Below are 21,632 nucleotides of genomic sequence, written 5' to 3' on the forward strand. Positions count from 1 at the left end.
TTCTATACCTTACATATCAACCCAACCCTTTGTTGTTATTCATAGTGATATACGGGGACCATCTAGAATAACCAATGCCACATATACTAGGTGGTTCATCACATTCATTGATGACCACACATGTGTTGGCTGGGTTTTTCTTCTTAAACAGAAATCTGATGCTGTCATGACATTTACAAACTTCCATTCTATGATCAAAAATCAGTTCAATGCTAATCTTCAATTGTTGTACACAAATAATGACACTGAATATTTTAATTCCATCTTAGGTGATTATCTTCTATCTCATTGCATCATTCATAAGAGTTTGTATGTAGGCACACCCTAGCAAAATGGGATTGCCGAACGCAAAAACAAACACCTGTTGGAGGTTGCTAGGGCCTTAATGTTTACCACATCTGTCCCCAAGTATTTTTGGGGTGAGGCTATCTTTACCGTTGTGTACCTCATCAATCGTATGCCCTCTCGAGTGTTGAACTTTCACACTCCACTCTCTATCCTTCTTAAAACATATCCACATACTCATCTTGTTTCTAATCTCCCCTTAAAAACATTTGGTTGTACTTCTTATGTCTGTTCTAGGTCCAAACCGATCCAAATTTGATCCACGTGCTCTTAGGTGTGTTTTTTTGGGCTACTCTTCTACCAAATGCTATAATCCTTCTACTCGACGTATGTATGTCTCCTTAGACATCACATTCAATGAAGTACAAACTTTTTATCCCAACATTCCACTTCAGGGAGGGACAGTGAGTGAAGTTTCTAGTTGGGATACTTGCCTACCCAAAGCTATCCCAAAAATTGATCAAACTATTCACATTAATCTCTCATCTCCTTCTCTATCTGACATAGGAATATTTGAGCAACAATCTCAGCCCCAAACCAAAGAACTTTTAGTTTACTCTCGGCGATCAAAGGACCATCAGGTAATACAACCAACTACTGCTCCAACATCTCATGAGTCTGACCCATAGACTGTTTCGAATGTAAGTGATCCTTCTCTCAATCCCATCTTGCCCAATGATGTTCCTAATGTTGAGCCTTCTAATATGGTGGGACTCGAATCTGAGTTACCTATTGCCAAAAGGGAAGCTGGCAATTCTCATTGTCTATGTGGATGACATTATCCTAACTAGAGATGATTCATGCAAATTTCAGATCTCAAAAGACTTCTTGCCTCAGAGTTTGAAATCAAAGATTTAGGACCCCTCGAGTACTTTCTTGGAATGGAAGTAGCCCGATCCAAAGATGGAATTGTTATATCTCAACAAAAGTATATCCTAGATTTTCTAAAAAGAAATTGGAATGATTGGGAGTAAGCCCGTCGACACTTCAATGGATCCAAACTTGAAAGCAATTTGAAGTGAGGATTCAACTCCAATAGAGAGGAGGAGTTATCAAAGATTTGTGGGGAAACTAATCCATCTCTCATACTATAAACTTGATATCACTTTCTCTGTCAGCGTGGTAAGCCAACATATGCACAATCCTTTCGAGGAGCACTTGGAAGCAGTTCCTCGTATTCTAAGATATTTGAAAATGACACCAGGTCTCGGTTTGCACTTCAGTAAACACAACAATCGAGACTTAGAAGTCTACACAGGTTCTAGTTGGGTAGGAGAGCTGACCGACAGACGATCAACCAGTGGTTATTGCACCTATGTATAAGGTAATTTAGTCACTTGGCGCAGCAAAAAGCAGTCTGTGGTCTCAAGGAGTAGTGCAGAGTCAGAATATCGTGCTTTGACCTTAGGTATATGTGAAGGAATGTGGCTCGAAAGATTGATGAATGAGTTGAGAATTGACTCTCCTGAGTCATTTAAAATGTACAGTGATAGTCAAGCTGCAATCAACATTGCTAAGAATTCGATTCACCATGATAGAACTAAACAAGTTGAAATAGACCGACACTTCATTTTTGAGAAAGTAAATTCAAAGATCATTGAGCTCAACTACATTCCCACAAAAAAAAACAGATTGTCGATATCCTAACAAAGGCCTTACCAAGAACGAGTTTTGAAGAATTTAATTCCAAGCTAGGTTTGTATAACATATACAACTCAGCTTGAAGGGGAGTGTAGAAATAGTGATAGCATGCGTAAATACCTAGGGTGTGTTGTACAGCTAAGCGTAGGTTGTAAAATTTATTCTTTCTTTTTAGCTATCTTGTACATTGTAATAAATCTATATATTGGCCTTTCTATTCTTCAATAAAATCAGATTAGAAGAATTAATCCCAAAAACCTACAAGTAACTAGATGAATGGAAACCACGTTTCTTGTCAAATGTTTTTGTGTTGTAGGTTGCATTTTACCTTAATTATAGGGATCCTAATTTGGATAGGATCCTAATTAGTAGTCCTTCCTAAGTTAAGATTCTTAGTTTGTATATGTAGATCTGATTTTTTAATGAAATAAGAGAAATATTTTTTTTCTCACCTATGATTATTGAGCTATTTGGAAGTTTTGCTCAAATCAAAATCAATTTCCACTTTCATACGATTCAGACGAGTTGTTCTAACGACTAGGCTTGTAGTTAAATGCCTCAACCTTGTATGCTATTTTTATAAGCAGGAATTCATTACCTCTATTATGAAGGCATCGGTTTCTTGGAAGATAAGCAATTGTTTTACATAGAAAAGTCATAGTAAATACTAAAGTGAAGAGAAGGGAAGACCGCACTTGTATGTGTAAGTGGTCTAGTGACCTAGAAGTAGAACCACATGTGAGACTTGATATTGTTGAGTGTGCAAAATCAAAAGTTACTAAGATTAGGGCTCAAAAGGATAACAGGTGAGCTAGCAATCTTGCTCTTATACCTCTTGAAGTGATTGATTTTTTTGAAAGCATAATTGATTCGTATGCTTACCATAGTGTATCAATACACAAGCACAAGCACCTCAACAATGTAGTTCCATTTATACTGCAGCACTGTCTGGAAACTATGTCAATTTTGGTGTCTTTGAACTTTATGGTGATAGAGCACTGGCTGATGCTTTGGAAATTTCTATGAAGATGATATTATCAATTCCTTTCAGTGAGGTGTTAGCATTTCCAAAGGTATGACACTTTAACACCTATTTCTTTGCAAGAAATGACAATCAGTGAAACTTTCTCGAGCTACGCAAAATTTTTGTTGCCATAATTTTTTGTTAATACATAAATTCTATAATATATTGTTTTCCTTATTGCGGGTCTGGAATGTTGACCATGTTTTTCTAAGCATCCAGCAGTGCTACATCAGTCTCCCCTAGTCGAGAAAAACTTTCTCAAATTTAAGCTGTACATTTGTAATTTGTGGAATAAATGGCCTAACTTTGAAAAAAAAATATTTTTTGATGGGATATCTAATTGCTTGTTCATACAATTTTCATGCGATGGAAACAGTTTATTTTGTAATTTTATTACAAGAAACAATTGACCCTCAGCTAGTCCTAGCTGGGATTTGAACCTAGACTGCTTAACACACACCTAACCACTTGAGCAGCTACCCTCAACTGGCAATGTTCCTCTTTACTTTTGAGAGTCTAAACATGGTTGTTTTCCTGAAAAGGCACCATAGTATAATGAAAAAATTCAACACCTGTATACTTGGTGCTTCTTCTTTCAACTGTTGTCATACTATTCATATATGCCTTGTGATGTATGTTGCACTTTCTGGAACTTCTGTCTTGACATTATTTCTTTTCAAGTAACAGATAGGCAGCAAACCTAATGTTGTTAGGACTTTCATATGGCAATTTTAAAAGGTCTATGCTGAGTAGTGCAGTTTTTTATATTATTTATGCAGAAATCAAGTCCAACTGTCCAACGAGATATTGTTTTATCTATATTGACTTGCATTATTCTTTTGTATTGTTCTCCAGCTTGCAGGTGCTTACTTTGGATTCTTGGCAGTCCTTTTCGACAGTCATTTAAATTTTATTTTGAATTTAGATACCAGCCGCTTCTTGTATATTGTTGGATCTCTTGATTCTGGACTTAAAGGTTTAAATGAGAACATCTCATCTCAGGTTATGACCATGAACTAATATTTTGAATTTTTATAACTGCATATGATGATAAAAGCATTCAAGCATGGTTGTTAATTGGGCTATGTTAAATGTCTTCACTTTATTAACTTATTGTGTTACAGTGTGCATCTGCTGTTGATCATTTGGCAAGTTTTTATTTTCTCCACATTACTATGGGAGAGTCGCCTACTTTGCCAGCTGCTCTCAATCTTTCTCAGCGCTTAACTGAGTGCCCTGGTTTATTACCACAAGTATGTTTTTGATAAATCCCTAAAGGAGTACATTGCTTGTTTTTTATTTATATTTTTTTAGTTTTTATGTTTCTTTCTCAATTATTTAGAGGGGCTTGAAGGTAAAAATTGGTCCAACATGGACAACTATTAAGTTTCATTAATCTTAACTGATCTGTATATTCCTCAATGATTCAGATGTCAGAACACTCAATTGAATCCTAATGCTGTATATATATATATATATTTATTTATTTGGTGTTGAGATTTATTGTTTTCTCGCACAAAACATAGTTTAGTATTCAAATTTGGGCCACCCCTGGGAAACATTATGTTCCACATTTCACAAAGATTGTAAGATCCAACGAGGATCCACCTGTGCACTTGAGCCTACAAAGCGGGTTCAGGGATTTTGTAGATTATCAAAGTAGAGAAATAACACCCCTTATATTCTGATATATGAATTTTAAATTTATAAAATAAATTTTCCTTAACAATATCTCCTTATGGTTCATTTCATACAGAAGTAGTGCTGAACTATTGGATCATCTATTTAAGCAATGTTTGTATAGGAATAAATTCTTGAATCAATTAGGACTGGTCTAGATTGTTCCTAAGTTTGCGCTGATATTTCCAAGAGATTTTCTGTTCAGTATTGATAAGAGACTGATATTGTTGGAGCAAACGGACAAATACTCAAAGATGTATAAAATAAAGTTAATTTGGGTACGCTATGGATACAAGATCTTAACAGAGATTGGGGAATCTTTATGCACTTAGATCTCCTTACTCTGGTTCATCACCTATGCTTTGTTTCTGGGTTCTATTTTGGTGTATTTTGCATTGCTGTGTGATTGCTGTTGTATTTTGTGTTAGTGTTTTGGTTATTGTACTATTTTTGTCTTGTTTTATGCTGGTGCTTGTAACCACGGTTTTCCTCTGCCACAAGTGAGGACTCTCAATAAATTTGGGAGGAGGTCACTCGTGGACATGTGACCATGGAACATTGGTTTGGAATTCAATATACTTCCTATTTCTTACCAGGAAAAGAAAGAAAGAAAATATATAGCAGAAGTACTTTTAAATCAACATCAATGCTTATTCAACTTCCTTGCAATCATTTTACAAATGTTTTCTTCACCCACCCAGTCTTTTGATATGAATATTGTTTTTTCAGATATTAAAGACACTCTTTGAAATTATTATATTTGATGACCGTGGTAACCGGTGGAGTCTTAGCAGGCCAATGCTGAGCTTGATACTTCTCAACGAAGAGGTAATGCTTGGAGTCCCCCTTTTCTTTTTCTTGTCATAACTGTGTTGAATCTAATTCAAAATTGGTTTTAGCAGTTGACATTGTTATGTTATGGGAACTGGCTTATTGAGTTAAGAATGATGTCTTTAGTATTCTAATTTTATTTTTGAAAAAGAGAAAGAGGTCAAATGTCTTAGACTAACCTCCTCCCAAATTTATTAGGGAGCCTCACTTGTGGCCGAGGAAAACTGTGGTAACAAAAGAATAATACAATAAAAAAGTTCCTATAACAAATAAGACTTAAGACTTTCAGTACATAAAGTAATACAATTAAACATCAAATTTCCTAAGCCAAATGTTTAGTATCTTGAAGCAAGATACAGCCCCACTCTCTTCTGAGATCTTGGAAGGAAAGGTCAACAAAACCTTTGGTTTTATAAACCCACGATGCAACCCAGAATTTGACCTTCTCCCACAAGTTCTCTGCTTTGTTTTTTATGTTTTCAAATATCCTACCATTCCTTTCTAACCACACAGCCCAAAGAATAGCTAATACTGCTGTCGACCACGGCCTAGAAATCCTCGTACCACCTCGAAGCTTGCTAGACAACAACTGTCTGCAATCTTGGGGCATACACCACTGGATGCCAAACTCTCTCTGTAATCGACTCCATAGTGACAAACTAACGAGCAAGCAATCCATGAATAAATGGGAAACGATTTCGCCGTTGTTCTTGCAACATACACACCTTCCTAGTGACAAAGTTTGGTACGACCTTCTCTTTTGCAAAATTTCATAAACATTCAGTTTTTCCATTGCTACCTTGACTTTGGAGGGAACACAACTTTTCCACACCAGTTTAGCCCAAACATCCTCTGCCAATGCCTAATTTGATACAAGTTCTTGGAAGGCGGACTTACACGAAAATTTCTCGCTGGATCCTGGGGTCCATACTCTTGAGTCCTTCAACATTTGAAATATTGGTTTCTGCTCAAGGATTTGGAGAAGTGCCAACAAATTTGACACCTCCCTTTCTCTCAGATTCCACCCACAATTAGAAGCTCACAATCCTTTAGCCTCGACCACCACCTCCTTTATACTTTTATTTTGAGCATTAGAGATTAGTGCCAAGTCAGGAAATAAGTTCTTTAAGGCTTCATCTCCTACCCATATATCCTCCCAAAATTTGATCCTCTCACCATTACCAACCTTGAAATGAACCAATCTTAGAAAATTGTCATATAGTGCTGCAATACTCTTCCACGGACCTTTATATAACATTCTTTCCCCTTTTTTGGAATCACAGAAATTATCAGGAGCCCCATATCTACTTTTTATCACTTTATGCCACAGAGATTCTTGTCTTCCAATGGGAATCTCCACAACCATTTCATGAGAAAAGCTCTATTTCTCAACTCCAAGTGACCTATACCCAAACCACCTTGGAATCTAGGCCTACACATCGTTTTCTAGGCCACCGGGTGTTCTGAACCCAACAAGTCACCTCCTTCCCAAAAGAAATCACTCATCATTTTCTCTAAAGTGTTTGTAACGTTTTTTGGCGCTCTAAACAATGAAAGATAGTATGTTGGCAAAGATGAAATGACAGATTGAATTAAAGTCAATCTACCCTCTCTAGACATATAAGCATTCTTCCACCCATCAAGCCTGCTGGCACATTTGGCCACAACTGGCTCCTAGAACGCTCACTTCTTAGGATTTCCACCTAAGGGTAAGCCCAGATATTTAAGAGGCAATTGACCCTCTTCACAACCAATAGCGTGAGCCAAAGATTCAATTGACTCCACATCCATATTCAAACCAAGTAATTGGCTTTTGTGCAAGTTTATTTTCATCCCAGACAGAGCGCAAAAGACCTTTAAAATATCCAGCAGATTTTGAATTGAATTCTCGTCTCTCATGAAGAAAACCATATCATCTGCAAATTGGAGATGCTTACTATGACCCTCTCCTTCCCAACCGTATCCATTGAATTCTTCCTAATACATCCACCACAATAGTGAACAAGAAGGGGAATAAGGGATCTCCTTGCCTTAGGCCCTTGGTTCCATAAAACTTCCCTCTAGGTCTCCCATTTATAAAGACAGTAGGAAACAGAGGACAAACAACCTCATCCATCTCCATTTCTGTCCGAATCCCTTTTTTACTAATACCAACTCTAGGAAGTCCCACTCAACATAGTCATAAGCTTTCTCCAAATCTATTTTGAATACCAATCCACTTCTTCCCTTCTGTGTTCCTCCACGGCCTCATTAGCCACCAAGAGCGAGTCTAATATCTGCCTGTCTTCCACAAAAGCGGCCTGGGTTTCTGATATTGTGTCGGCAAGAATCCCCCGTAACCTGAGGGACAATACCTTGGAGATAATCTTGTACAGGCTAGTAATTAAATCGATGGGCCTATAATCTTTCATCTTGCAGCTGTTTAACTTTTTGGGTATGAGGCAGATGTATGTTTCATTCATACTTGAATGATTCCATCTTCTGAGATCCTTCTGAACACCTTCATCAAGTCTTCCTTCAATACTTCCCATTTAACTTGGTACACTATCGTTGTGAAACCATTTGGACCTGGCGCTTTGTCCCCATTACATTCAAACACTGCCTGTTTAATTTCCTTCTCAAAGGGTCTCTCGAGATACTCTGCTAAATAATCTAGTATTTTCTTCCAGTCAATTCCTTCAATGTCTAAGCCTGGTCTTTTAGAGGATTTATATAGGATGGAATAAAAGGTAGCGATTTCGCTCACTATATCATCATCTCTGACAAGTATTGACCCATCATCTTTCTCAATTCTAGATATGAAATTCTTAGCTTTCCTGGCGCTTAGCAGACTATGAAAATGCTTTGAATTTGCATCCTTTCTTTGGCCCATTTGCATCTCGATTTCAACCAGAGTCCTCTTTCCTATTCAAAAGAAATTTGCTGCCATTCTTTTTCAATTCTACTTTTTTCTTCCACCAACTGTGAATTCCAATTGCCCCTCTCCTCCATCCTGTCAAGCTCTGTGATTCGCCTCTCTAATGCTTGTTTTAGGAAGCGTTTACTTCCAAATTCCTTATGACTCCATTATTTGACTTTTCCTTTAACTTGTTTCAACCTCTATAAATTTGTACCTTGGCCAACCTACTGCTCGTACATTCTTCCACCAATTTTCAAATTCCTTTTTAAAGGAACTATGTTCTAACCATAGAGGATGCTGCCATGAATTCTTTTAAATACCCTATTAATGCAAACCGTATAATCTTCACGCTTGAGAGATATCTTGGTTCCAGTGCTCAATGGTTGTTGCCATTGTCCTTTTCCATTCCCCAACTATTATTCTTCTTAATGGAAGCCACCGTTCCCAAGTCTCTATCCTCCACATCTATTGGTTCTTCTATATTGCCCAATGGACAACTTGGAATGCCAAGAGTCTGCTCCTCTCCATTCTGATCATCTTCCTCGCCACTGGTGGCCTGAGTTTTGCTCAGATGCGTATCTCTAAACCAAACCGAATCGCAGACTCCGTGGAATCTATAACTCCGATTGTTGAGTTTGTAAGTCGATCCCTCCCATGGAAGTGAAAAAACCTCCGGAATGAATTTTTTTTCATCTCAGCAGTATCTTTGTCCACGTCGATGAGTCCACATATGGACCCAATTTTTCTAAATGCCTTCATGTTCCACATGTTCAAAGGAATGCCTTCTACTCCAATCCACCCATAGTGACATTCCAAACACTTATTCGTAAATTGATTTTCATTATTCCATGGAGCCAATCTCACCGTGGTTACTGTAGTCAGTTTTAACGTTCCCATCTTCTCCAATTTCCTCCTTTCCTCACTATTACTCCATAAAACAGCTCTATCATCATACAAGGCACTGATCTCATACTTCTTTCCTAACTTGTCTATTGTTCCATACTGTATAGCTTCCCATGGGACGAAATTATCCAGCCTATACACTAGTACGGCTTGGCTCCACTGTTTGTTATTGTTGTTTGCTTTCAGGTAATCTGAAAAAGGCTGCCCTTTTGATCCTGATGTGTGGAATTTTTTATTGATCTTAGGAAGTCCGAAATTGAATGCTGGATAATGTTCCCACCCTCCCTTGTTGTGTTTGTTTCCTGTTGTTTTCTTCACCACACTAGCCCAGTTTTGTTTTCAAAGGGCCCTCTTTTCAACCGGCTGTACCTCATCTGCTGCTGTCTTTACTACACTTGCCTATGTCAGTTTGGAATTGGCCTTCTCTTCTATTTTTCTTGTCTCTGATTCGCTTGACACTTGAGGTACCTCCCTTATTGTGTTCTTCCTTTTGCCAACTAATCTGTTCAAACACTCCTTCAGTTCCTTCCATCCTGTTGAATGTCGCTCCCCCGGAATGATCACTGTCCTTAAGATCTTTTGATGTAGCGTAGATACTTTAACGAACTCCCCTCTGCTGTTCTTGAAGCACTCTACCATCAAACTCGTTGAATTGTTCTTGAATGATCGTTTGAAATTCTGCCTTTGTAAATCACTGATCTTCTGCAACTCTGCGACTCTGCTATTGCGTCTGTTAACCATGCTGCTGCATCAATAGTGACTATAATCTCGTACCTTGTCATTCTTGTTCTCTCACAGATTCTGACCAAGCCCCCATTATTAGTTAACGTTAACATGAAAGCCTTGTGCTCAGTTCTGAAACTCCAGTACCAGTTATCGCCCCTGAAATTGACAGAAACAGAACCACATATTTGTCCATAACCAGTGGGGTTATGAGCATTTTTCTTCCCAAGACCAGTGGGGTCAAGGTGCATTCTCTTGGCGAATCTTCCATGGCCAGGAGGGCCATGGAACCTAGTGCACTGCATGGTTCACATTCTCTCAAAGGAGGAGAGTCAAGAGAGCATACCACAAAGCCACTCAATTTTTTTTTGCAAGAGATTCAATGTCTTTAGTATTCTAATTCAATGGTAGAAGACATTTGATTCCTAATGTACTGATATATTCATCAAGAAAACTCTTTAAGCTGAATGACTTGGAGTTGCTGGAACATTATATAACATAATCATCTTCACTTTAGATGGAATCGAACAATGTGAAGTTTAGAAGCAAATAAATAATCATACATTTCCAAGTTAGATAACTGTGATTCCTTTCTGATTCAGTGGTATTGTAAACTAGGGTTGACCCTTGAAATATGTACCTGTAGCTGTTAATTATATTTCTAGTCATGAACAATAATGGCAAATTGTTCATGGTAATGGTATTCTCAAAATGATGTTCACTACTCACTAGTCTCCCACGCTGCTCCTTTTCCACCCATATTCAGCATTGATATTTCTCTTTTATTTTAATTGCACCAAATATTTTTTTGGGATAACCATATATACTTGTCTGTATTTTAACTGTGTTGAATATGATTTTCTGCAGATGTTCACAACTATAAAGAGTCAAATTTTGGCGTCACATGTAAGTTTAATCCTCTCATATATCCATAAATTATTTTCTTGTTTTTTGGTGGGGTTTTCGGTTTCTGTTAAGCAATATGGCACAGTTTGAACTCCGCAATTTATCTGGACATTATAAACTAAAAGTATATTAAACAAGAAGAAAAAATATCTACAGCAAAGAAGTATTTAAAAATAAGAGTTAAACGTATTCTCTCTTGTTTTTATTTATTTATCATGACTGAATATCATATATATATATATATACAATATATCTGACAACCAACTAACAACTTATCCTACAAATAAGGTAATAAAACTCTAACAGCCTAACAATAAATTTTGAACACGTCAACACTCCCCCTCAAGCTGGATAGTACACATTGAACAATCCAAGCTTGTCTATCATATTTTCAAACATTGGTTTGAATAATGCTTTTGTTAGAACATCGGTTGTTTGCTTAGAAGTAGGTACATAAGATATATTTATTGTTCCCGCATCAATTTTTTCATTAATAAAATGTCGATCCACTTCAACATGCTTGGTGCGATCATGATGGATTGGATTGTGAGCTATGGAGATTGCAACTTTATTATCACAGTAGACTTGCAGCGGAAATTTCACTTGAACCTTTAACTCTTCATTTTAACCAAAGAGCTTCACAAATACCAAGAGATGTAGCTCTAAGTTCAGCTTCAACACTACTTCTAGCTACCACTGTTTGTTTCTTACTCCTCCAAGTCACAAGATTACCAAATACATAAGAACAATAACCTGAAGTTGAACGCCGATCAATAGGAGAGCCTGCCCAATCAGCATCAACATAAACTTCTACTTCTCTGCTTTCCCATCTTTTAAATAATAACCCTCATCCAGGTGTGCCTTTCAAGTACTTGAGGATTCGGTACACAACATCAAGATGTCTTTGAGATGGGGCATGCATAAACTGGCTTACACAACTTACTGCAAAAGCAATATCTGGTCTTGTATGAGATAGGTAGATGAGTTTACCTACTAACCTCTGGTATTGTCCTTTATCAACTGGCTGATCATCAGTGTTGTCATTACTGAGCTTCACATTAGCATCCATAAGTGTTTCTACAGGTTTACATCCCAACATTCCAGTTGTTTTTAGAAGATCCAAAACATATTTTCGTTGCGACACAGAGATTCCATCCTTATTTCGAACAACTTCCATCTTAAGAAAATACTGAAGATTCCCTAAATCTTTCATATCAAAATCTTAAGCAAGTTTTTGTTTTATTCTGATGATTTCAGCACTATCATCTCCTGTAACAATTATATCATCAACATACACTATTAATATCGATATTTTCCCATTACTCGATTTATAGAAAAGTGTATGAGCTGATTGTGTTTGTTTGTAACCATGTTTTCGAATTGCCTTGGTAAATCTCTCAAACCAAGCACGAGGAGATTGTTTTAACCCATATAATGACCTTTTAAGACGGCATACCTTCCCATTCCTCCTTTCTGAGTCAAAACCTGGTGGTAATTCCATGTACACTTCTTCTTCTAAGTCACCATTCAAGAAGGCATTTTTTACATCTAATTGTTGAAGAGGCCAGTTGAAATTGGCAGCAAGAGATAATAACACATGGATTGTATTAGCTTTTGCCACAGGTGCAAAAGTGTCTTGGTAATCTATTCCATAGGTTTGTGTGTAACCCTTCGCCACTAACTTGGCCTTGTAGCGTTCAATCGAACCATCTTCCTTATATTTCACTGTGAAAACCTATCTGCACCCAATAGGAACTACTCCACATGGCTGACCGACTACCTCCCAAGTATTGTTCTTATCTAATGCTTTCATTTCTTCAAGGACAGCTTGTTTCCAATTGCTATTTTTGTAAGCTTCTTCAACATTGGCAGGAATTTCAGTAGCTGATAAATTAGTAACCAAAGCCTGCATTTGTTTAGAAAGATGAGAGTAGCCAACAAACTTAGAAATAGAATGCCGAGTACAGCTACGAGTTCCTTTTCTTAGAGCAATTGGAAGATCAATTTCATTTTCAATTTCATTTACATGTAAATCATTACCTGTTCCCGTATCTGACTCTTGGTGTGTAGGTTGCTCGACAGTATTATCTTTTTGCATAAGCAGTTGTCTGGTATAAGTGAGAGGAAAAGGTGTTATCGGGGTAGACTGAGGTGGTTTTTCTGAGTTTGTCAGTGGAGATTTTCCTAGGATGAAATTAGAAATCGGTTGAGAATTTTGAGGTACTGGGAAACCGGTATTTGAGGTGTTGGAGCTGGAGGCATTGGAGGTGATGGAACTAATATTTGAGGTGCTGGAGCTGGAGATATGTGAGGCGAATTTGAGTGCCAAAAATATTCCCAGGTGGAATTTTCCCAGTTTGAATTTACCTGAGAGTTTGTAACTTGACCAGGAAAATTTAGATCACCTAAATGCTCCCCCCTGAGATTGAATTTTTGAGAAAAATGGTTGATTTTCCAAAAAAGTGACATCTTTTGAAATGAAATATTTATTTTGTTCAATAGAAAAACAACGATATCCTTTTTGAAGAGATGAATAGCCAAGAAAAACACATTTGTGAGAGCGGGGTTCAAGTTTACCACGATTTTGAGTATGAATGTGAACAAATACAGAGCAGCCAAATACCCAAAGATCAATCTTTGAAAAAAATCTGTTGTTTGGAAAAGAAATTTGCAAACTTTGTAAAGGAGTTTGAAATTTAAGAACTTTCGAGGGCATGCGATTAATCAAGAAACAAGCTGTTAAAAGAGTATCACCCCAAAAACGTTTTGGGACATTAGCCCCAAATAAAAGAGCTCTCGTGACCTCTAAAAGATGACGATTTTTTCGTTCAGCCACCCCGTTTTGTTGAGGGGTGTTGACACATGAACTCTGATGAAGGATACCATTTTTTAAGAGAAATGGCTCAAGAACAGAGTTAAAATATTTTGTCCCATTATCATTTCGTAAGAATTGAATTTTTGTTTCATATTGTGTTTCAATCATGGCAAAAAAATTTCAAAAACACTTGCCACTTCATTTTTCTCACGAAGTAAATACACCCAACACACACGAGTATGATCATCAATAAATGAAACAAACAATTTTTTATTAGAAACTGATGAGACCTGAGAGGGGCCCCATAAATCATTGTGAATGAGTGAGAAAGGCCTAGAAGGTTTATAAGGTTGCATTGGAAACTGTAGAGAATGGTGAATAGAATTGTATGTTTTATTCATGTGAATGTCATATTTATACAACCTAGGAGAAACTAAAATAGGAAAGTATGAGAGAAAATAGGAAACGAAATAATTACAATTGACCCTATCTTCTAGCCAATTTACAGCTAATTTATAGCTAATTATTCTAACACTCCCCCTCAAGCTGGAGCATAGATGTTAATTATGCCCAGCTTGTTACAAAGATAATCAACCCGCACCCCATTCAAAGCCTTCGTAAAAATGTCTCCTAATTGTTCTCCAGTTTTCACATATCCTGTAGAGATAAAGCCTTATTGAATTTTCTCACGAACAAAATGACAATCAATCTCAATGTGCTTAGTTTGCTCATGAAACACAGGATTTGAGGCAATATGAAGAGCAGCTTGATTATCACACCATAATTTTGTTGGCACTGAAGTCTGAAATCCTACTTCAGTCAAAAGCTGATATATCCACATTATCTCACACACAGATTGTGCCATAGCCCTATATTCTGATTCAGCACTGGATCTGGACACAACATTTTGTTTCTTACTCTTCCAAGAGACCAAATTACCTCCAACAAAGACACAATAACCTGAAGTGGATCGTCTATCCACCTTGGAACCAGCCCAATCTGCATCTGAGAAACACTCCATCTGGGTGTGCCCATGATCCTTGTAAACAATACCTCTTCCGGGTGCTCTTTTCAAGTAACACAAAATTTGCTCTAAGGCTGTCCAATGATGAATTGTTGGAGATGACATAAACTGACTGACAACACTAACTGAGAATGCAATAACTGGACGAGTCACAATATGATAATTCAGCTTTCTAACTAATCTGCGATATTTCTCAGGATCTTCAAATGGTTCCCCATCACGTGTCAGACGCACAGCTGGATTCATTGGAGCACTACAAGGTTTTGCTCCCAATTTTCCTGTCTCAGTTAACAAATCAAGTACATACTTCTTTTGAGACAGAAAAATACCTTGTTTACTCCGAGTGACTTCAACTCCCAAGAAATACTTGAGCACCCCCAAATCTTTCGTGTGAAATTGGGTATGAAGGAATGATTTAAGGGAAGAGATGCCTTCAGTATCATTTCCAGTAATAACGATGTCATCCACATACACAACTAACAAAATGATACCAGCAGTTGATCTTTTATAGAACACAGAATGATCTGACTTACTTTTCAACAAACCAAATTTCTCAACAGCCTGACTAAATTTACCAGACCAAGCATGAGGACTCTGTTTCAAACCATATAAAGACTTGCGAAGACGACAAACTCGGCCTAACTCCCCCTGAGCAACAAACCTAGGAGGTTGCTCCATATATACTTCTTCCTCAAGATCTCCATGAAGAAAAACATTTTTAATATCAAGCTGATGCAAAGGCCAATGATGAGTAGCTGCCATGGAAATGAACAGTTGAATAGAGGTGAGTTTAGCAACAGGAGAAAAAGTATCACAATAGTCCACTCCATAAGTTTGAGCATAATCCTTGGCAACAAGACGGGCCTTTAAGCGAGCAATTGTTCCATCCGGATTGACTTTAACCGTAAACACCCAAGTGCACCCTATGGCCCGTTTTCCTGAAGGCAAATCAACCAAGTTCCAAGTACCATTTGCAACTAAAGCATTCATCTCTTCTATCATTGCAGCAAGCCAGCCAGAATGAGACATTGCTTCACGAACAGTTTTAGGAATAGTGATAGAATCAAGAGAAGCAATAAAAGAGCAAGAAGAAGAGGAGAGATGATTATAAGAAACAAAAGAAGAAATAGGGTATGTACATTGGCGTTTACCTTTACGTAGTGCAATGGGAAGATCATCTGTGAGTTCTGAATCTGATGACGAAGATGCAGCTGCAGGACATGAAACGGGAGGTGGAGGAGGTGGACGCCTGGTGTACACTATAGGAGGCTTAGGAAGTGGTGGAGGTGGTGGAGGTGTAGGCATTGCGGGAGCTATGACCGAGGCAGGTGAAGGAACAAGAGACTCGTCAGAACATGTATCAGGCGCAGAGGATGTGACAGAATATACCAACAAATCATCCTCCTCCTCCTGACGAGTAGGAGTAGGTGAAGATGAAAAATAAGGTATATTTTCCATAAAAGTAACATCAATAGAAACAAGATATTTGTTGAGATCAGGACAATAACACCTATACCCTTTCTGAAGACGAGAATAACCAAGAAAGACACACTTTAATGACTTAGGGTCTAATTTGGTGACATGTGGACGGACATCGCGAGCAAAACAAACACTGCCAAATACACGAGGGGCAACTGGAAACAATGACTTACCAGGAAAAAGAATTTTAAATGGGATCTCACCATTAAGTACAGAGGATGGCATGCGATTAATAAGAAAGCATGCTGTGGAAATTGCATCAGCTCAAAAAAGTTTAGGAACTTTCATTTGAAACAAGAGGGCACGTGCAGTTTCAAGAAGATGTCTGTTTTTACGTTCTGCTACACCATTTTGAGGTGCAGTATCAACACAAGAAGTTTCATGAAGCATGCTATTAGAGGTCATGTAAGATTGAAATTGAGCAGATGTGTACTCTTTGGCATTATCACTTCGCAAAGTACGAACAGACACATTAAATTGATTTTGAATCTCAGCACAAAAAGCACAAAATATAGAAAACAACTCAGAACGATTTTTCATTAAATATAACAAAGTTACACGAGAATAATCATCCACAAAAGTAACAAAATACCTTAATCCAGATTGAGACAAAATAGGAGAAGGACCCCAAACATCAGAATGAACTAACTCAAAAGGAACACTAGCACGTTTATTGACTCGAGGACTCAAACTAACACGATGATGTTTGGCAAACTGACATGACTTACAATCTAATGAAGACACCTTACTATATTGGGGACAGAGTTTCTTGAGCAGAGGAAGGGATGGATGACCCAAACGACAATGAGCCTCAAAAGCGGAAGCAACACTCGGACAAGCAATAGAGGCTGGTTGAAGTGGATCAAGAACATACAAGTCGCCAGATTCATGTCCTTTACCAATAATCTTCTTCGTCATAAGATCTTGAAACAAACAATGATCGGGAAAGAATGAGATTGAACAGTTTAGATTACGAGTGAGTTGACTAACAGAAAGCAAATTAAAGGACAAATTAGATAAATGTAAGACTGATGACAAAGTGAGCAAAGGTGTGGGAGCAACAGTGCCAGATCCAAGAACAGAAGATGGTGATCCATCAGCTAAGGTAACAGTAGAAGTGGGACTATGAGACTGAAAAGTGGAAAAGAGACTGGAATTACCTGTCATACGATCTGTGGCACCAGAATCAATGACCCATTTTGAGGATGTGGAAAGAAGGCATGCATTAGAGTTACATGAATCAGCTATCGCAGTGACAGAAGGAGATGAAGACTTAAGTGATTCCTGATACCTCGAGAACTTGGCAAATTCATCAGCAGAAATAAGAACCGATTTGTCAGATGCATCACTAGTGCTTGCAATATTAGCAGTGTTTTTGCTGATTTTTGAACTGTAACTTCCTACACTCAAACTTGGTGTGGCCTGGTTTCTTACAATAGTTGCACATGATGCTCCCGGAATCTGGTGTTCGATTATCAGGTCCTTGTGAATTACCTCCTTTGTATCCACTTGGAGTAGAGTTTTTCCATGGTGCAGAATTGTTACGACTCACCAAGGCGCTATTAAGAGGAGCTGAAGAGGTAGTTTCTGTGCGAAGAACACGAGTAAACACATCTTGTAAAGAGGAGACATCAGAACCAGAGAGAACTTGTGACTTTTTGCAGATTCAAATTCAGATGAGAGTCCTGCAAGAAAACTCATAATAGCCATCTGCTCTCGTTGGCGCTGTTGAACCTTCACATCAGGACTAAATGGCAATAACACATTAAGCTCTTCATATGTTTTTTTAAATGCCATAAAGTAACTCATAAGAGACTGATCTTGTTTCTGTGCACGATAAAAGGCTTTGCAAACATCATATATGCGAGATATGTTGTCTTTGCCAGAATACAAAAACTCAAAGTAATCCATTAGTTCTTTAACCAATTCACAATGATTAATCAAACTAATTACCTCATTATCGATAGAATTTCGAATTTGAAGGAACAAGCGAGCATCCTCACGGAGCCATATTTTTCTTGAATCGTCTTTTTCTTTGGGAGGACCGTCAGTCAAGTGATCATCTTTGTCAATACTCCTTAGATAAAGTCGAATCGTCTTACTCCATTCCAAATAATTCGAACCAATCAATTTATGGTCCGTGATTTTAGACATCACGGGAACCACATCAGAAACAACCACTGATTTCGAATTTTGAATATGATTTTATCTCTGCCATAATCTCGAAAGTAAAAACAATTGAAAGAGAAAAGGAAGAAAGCGAACACCAAAGAATGAACACCCAAACACGAAGAAGGCAAAAGTATCAAACCACAAAATGAGAAGAACCGCCGGAGACCGATGCAAGGAGGACGGGGAAGGGCTGGGAGCGTGAAAGAGGCTGGACGCGCCCTCACGTGCCGACGCATGGGAGTCGGGGCGGCGGCAATTGGCGGTGCGTGGGGCCAACGCGCGGTGAATCTGGCTGCCGGACTTTGGGGTTTTGCAGATTGGCGGCTGGGCAATCCGTCTATGTGGGCGGTGAGAATAAATTCGCACTCCAACTAGGGTTTCTGAAAAAGGAACCCTAAACTCAAACCCTAATCTTTTTTTTTATGAACCCTAATTTCGAATTTCGAATCACAATTCTAAGTATTGCTCTGATACCATGTAGAGAATGGTGAATGGAATTGTATGTTTTATTCATGTGAATGTCATATATTTATACAACCTAGGAGAAACTAAAATAGGAAAGTATGAGTGAAAATAGGAAACGAAATAATTACAATTGACCCTATCTTCTAGCTAATTTACAGCTAATTTATAGCTAATTATTCTAACAGAAACGAAACACGAGTATGTTTAGCAAGTAAACATATTTCACAAATAAATGAGTCTTTATTGGAAAAAAGTTTTGGAAACATACGAAATAAATAAGAAAAACTATGATGGCCTAATTGATAATGAAGAAGCATCACTTTATTTTTATGAGAGGATGAAGATTCAGTCACAAGAAGGCAGCTTCCATCCGTAGACTTTTTATGCAAAAAATAATAGAGACCCGAGACTTCCTTAGCACTCCCAATCATCCGACCCGAGAGCTGGTCTTGAAAAACACATAAACTAGGTGAAAAATTGACAACACAGCAGAGATCAGTAGTTATCTTGCTAATAGACAGAAGGTTACATGATAACTCAGGTACATAAAGCAAAAAAACACATAAACTAGGTGAAAAATTGACAACACAGCAGAGATCAGTAGTTATCTTGCTAATAGACAGAAGGTTACATGATAACTCAGGTACATAAAGCACATTCTGTAGTGAAAAATCTGGATTAAAATGAACTGAACCATTACCAGTCACATGAGTAAATGAACTATTGGCAATCTTAACCATATGATTACCATTGTATGGAGAATAATTTGAAAACAAAGATCGATTACCCGTCATGTGATCGGAAGCACCAGAGTCAATCCAAGGAGCAGAATCAGAGGAAGCAGCAGCAGCAGCAACAGCAGAAAGTGATGTACCTTGTGCTATTAACGAAGCTGAATTTCCAGCAAAAAGTTTACTAAGCTGATCAAGCTGAGTTTTGGAGAAAGGACTGTTACAGTCAGATGAGGATGAAGCTTGTAATCCCTTATTATCAGTGCCACGAAGATGATGAGGAACCCAATCAGCCAGTTTTGCATGAAGCTTCCAACAGGTTGCTTTTGTGTGATATGGCCGTTGACAACGATCACAAAACTGGGATGTTTTTTTTAAGTTGCGGTTATCAATGTTACGAGCAGCCAATGCTGATGACTCTGGTGAGGAAGCATTCTTTTGTTGGACAACAGTTGGGAGCATGACAAGTTTCGAGTGACGGAATTGTTTTGAGGCCAAGAATACGACTGCGTACGTTGTCAAGGCTGTCATTTAGTCTAGCAAGAAAATCATAGGTGCGCTCCTTATTAAGAATCTTACGATATATAGCAGCATCCTTAGGATCATTCCAGCTTTGTGGAGAGAATAAGTCTAATTCCTGCTAGAGTTTTGTGAGATTATTAAAATACAGAGTGACATTAGTTGACGAAGATTACGAGACCGAGTACGTAGCTGAAACATTTGAGAAGCATCTTCTAGGTCCGAATAAGCTACTGTCACGACATCCCATATTTCTTTTGCTGTTGAATAGAGAAGATAAATTTCAGCGATCGAATTCTCCATGGAATTAATAAGCCACGACATTACTATGGAGTTGTTGATGTCCCAATCAGTGTAGGCAGAATCTGAAATATCTGGAGCAGGTTTAGAGCCATCAATGAAGCCAATCTTTCCCTTGCCACGGATGACCAATTTAACCGATCGGGACCACTTGAGAAAATTTCATCCATTCAATTTGAAGGACGAGATTTGAAGTGAAAACATATTTTTCGAGAGAGAAGTTTGAATAATTTTGGAGGTCGGTTGGATTGAGTTTGAAGACTTTTTCGGCACTTGACCTTCGCTTACTCCTGTAGGGGTCATATTTTCTTCAATTGTGAAATATACTTTCTCAGCTCTGATACCATAAAAGTATATTAACACAAGAAGAAAAAATATCTACAGAAAAGAAGCATTTAAAAATAAGAGTTAATCGTATTCTCACTCGTTTTTTTTTTATTTATCATGATTGAATATCATATATATATATATACAATATATTTGATAACAAACTAATAACTTATCCTACAGTAAGGTAATAAAACTCCAACAGCCTAACAATAAATTTTGAACACGCCAACATAAACCTTGTAATCAGAGTTGAGAAAAGAATATGTCATACATATTTCTTTTACAGTGTTGCTATTTGGCACTCAATGGGTGGTTAGCGATACTGCATAATATTTATTAAATTCAAATATGTGAGACTAGGTATTAGATTGCACTACCAACAGTATGCCACCTCCTTGTGGTGTTGGACACCAGTGGAGCCTCTTAGCAATTATCTTTCTTTTACAATTATTAGCTATATATACACATTCAAGCCAGGAAACTTAACTTAGGAAGAACTACTAATCAGAATCCTCTTCTAGTAAGGATCCTTATTATTAAGGTAAATGACTACAATCTGTAACAAACCTAATTCCAAATAAACAATAATAAAGCATAACGAGTATTAAAGAATTGAAGCTTTCGTCAAGCTTAGCAACACTCATGTATTGTTAGCTAAAAAATACTCAATTGGATAACTTCATCTTATGCAATCAATTTCAAGTTGAAAGCATTGTAGGGCCTACATCTATTGGTTTAAATTTCATGTTAAGAGCAATCTTATTATTTTTCCCGATTTAGCAAGGGGTCGGCTTTGCCTTTTCTAATATACTTTTAGGACTCTTCGTCCTTTGTATCTCAATTCT

The 21,632-nt window shown here is 37.7% G+C and overlaps 1 protein-coding gene across 7 annotated transcripts in view; it reads left to right on the plus strand.

The window, feature by feature from the left end:
• Positions 1 to 21,632, plus strand: part of LOC133823253 (uncharacterized) — a 90,238-nt gene that overhangs the window by 67,935 nt on the left and 671 nt on the right. For 5 of the 7 annotated variants that reach the window (XM_062255914.1, XM_062255912.1, XM_062255915.1 and 2 more), the window contains 5 exons: positions 2,929 to 3,059; positions 3,866 to 4,012; positions 4,135 to 4,263; positions 5,420 to 5,518; positions 10,914 to 10,952. In XM_062255914.1, the coding sequence (XP_062111898.1) occupies positions 2,929 to 3,059; positions 3,866 to 4,012; positions 4,135 to 4,263; positions 5,420 to 5,518; positions 10,914 to 10,952 (545 nt within the window). Of the gene's footprint in view, positions 1 to 2,573; positions 2,793 to 2,928; positions 3,060 to 3,865; positions 4,013 to 4,134; positions 4,264 to 5,419; positions 5,519 to 10,913; positions 10,953 to 21,632 lie in introns of those variants that run through there. The other 2 variants (XM_062255916.1, XM_062255918.1) reach the window with 2 other exon arrangements.

The sequence above is a fragment of the Humulus lupulus genome, chromosome 3, assembly GCF_963169125.1.
Source record: "Humulus lupulus chromosome 3, drHumLupu1.1, whole genome shotgun sequence".
Lineage (NCBI taxonomy): Eukaryota > Viridiplantae > Streptophyta > Magnoliopsida > Rosales > Cannabaceae > Humulus > Humulus lupulus.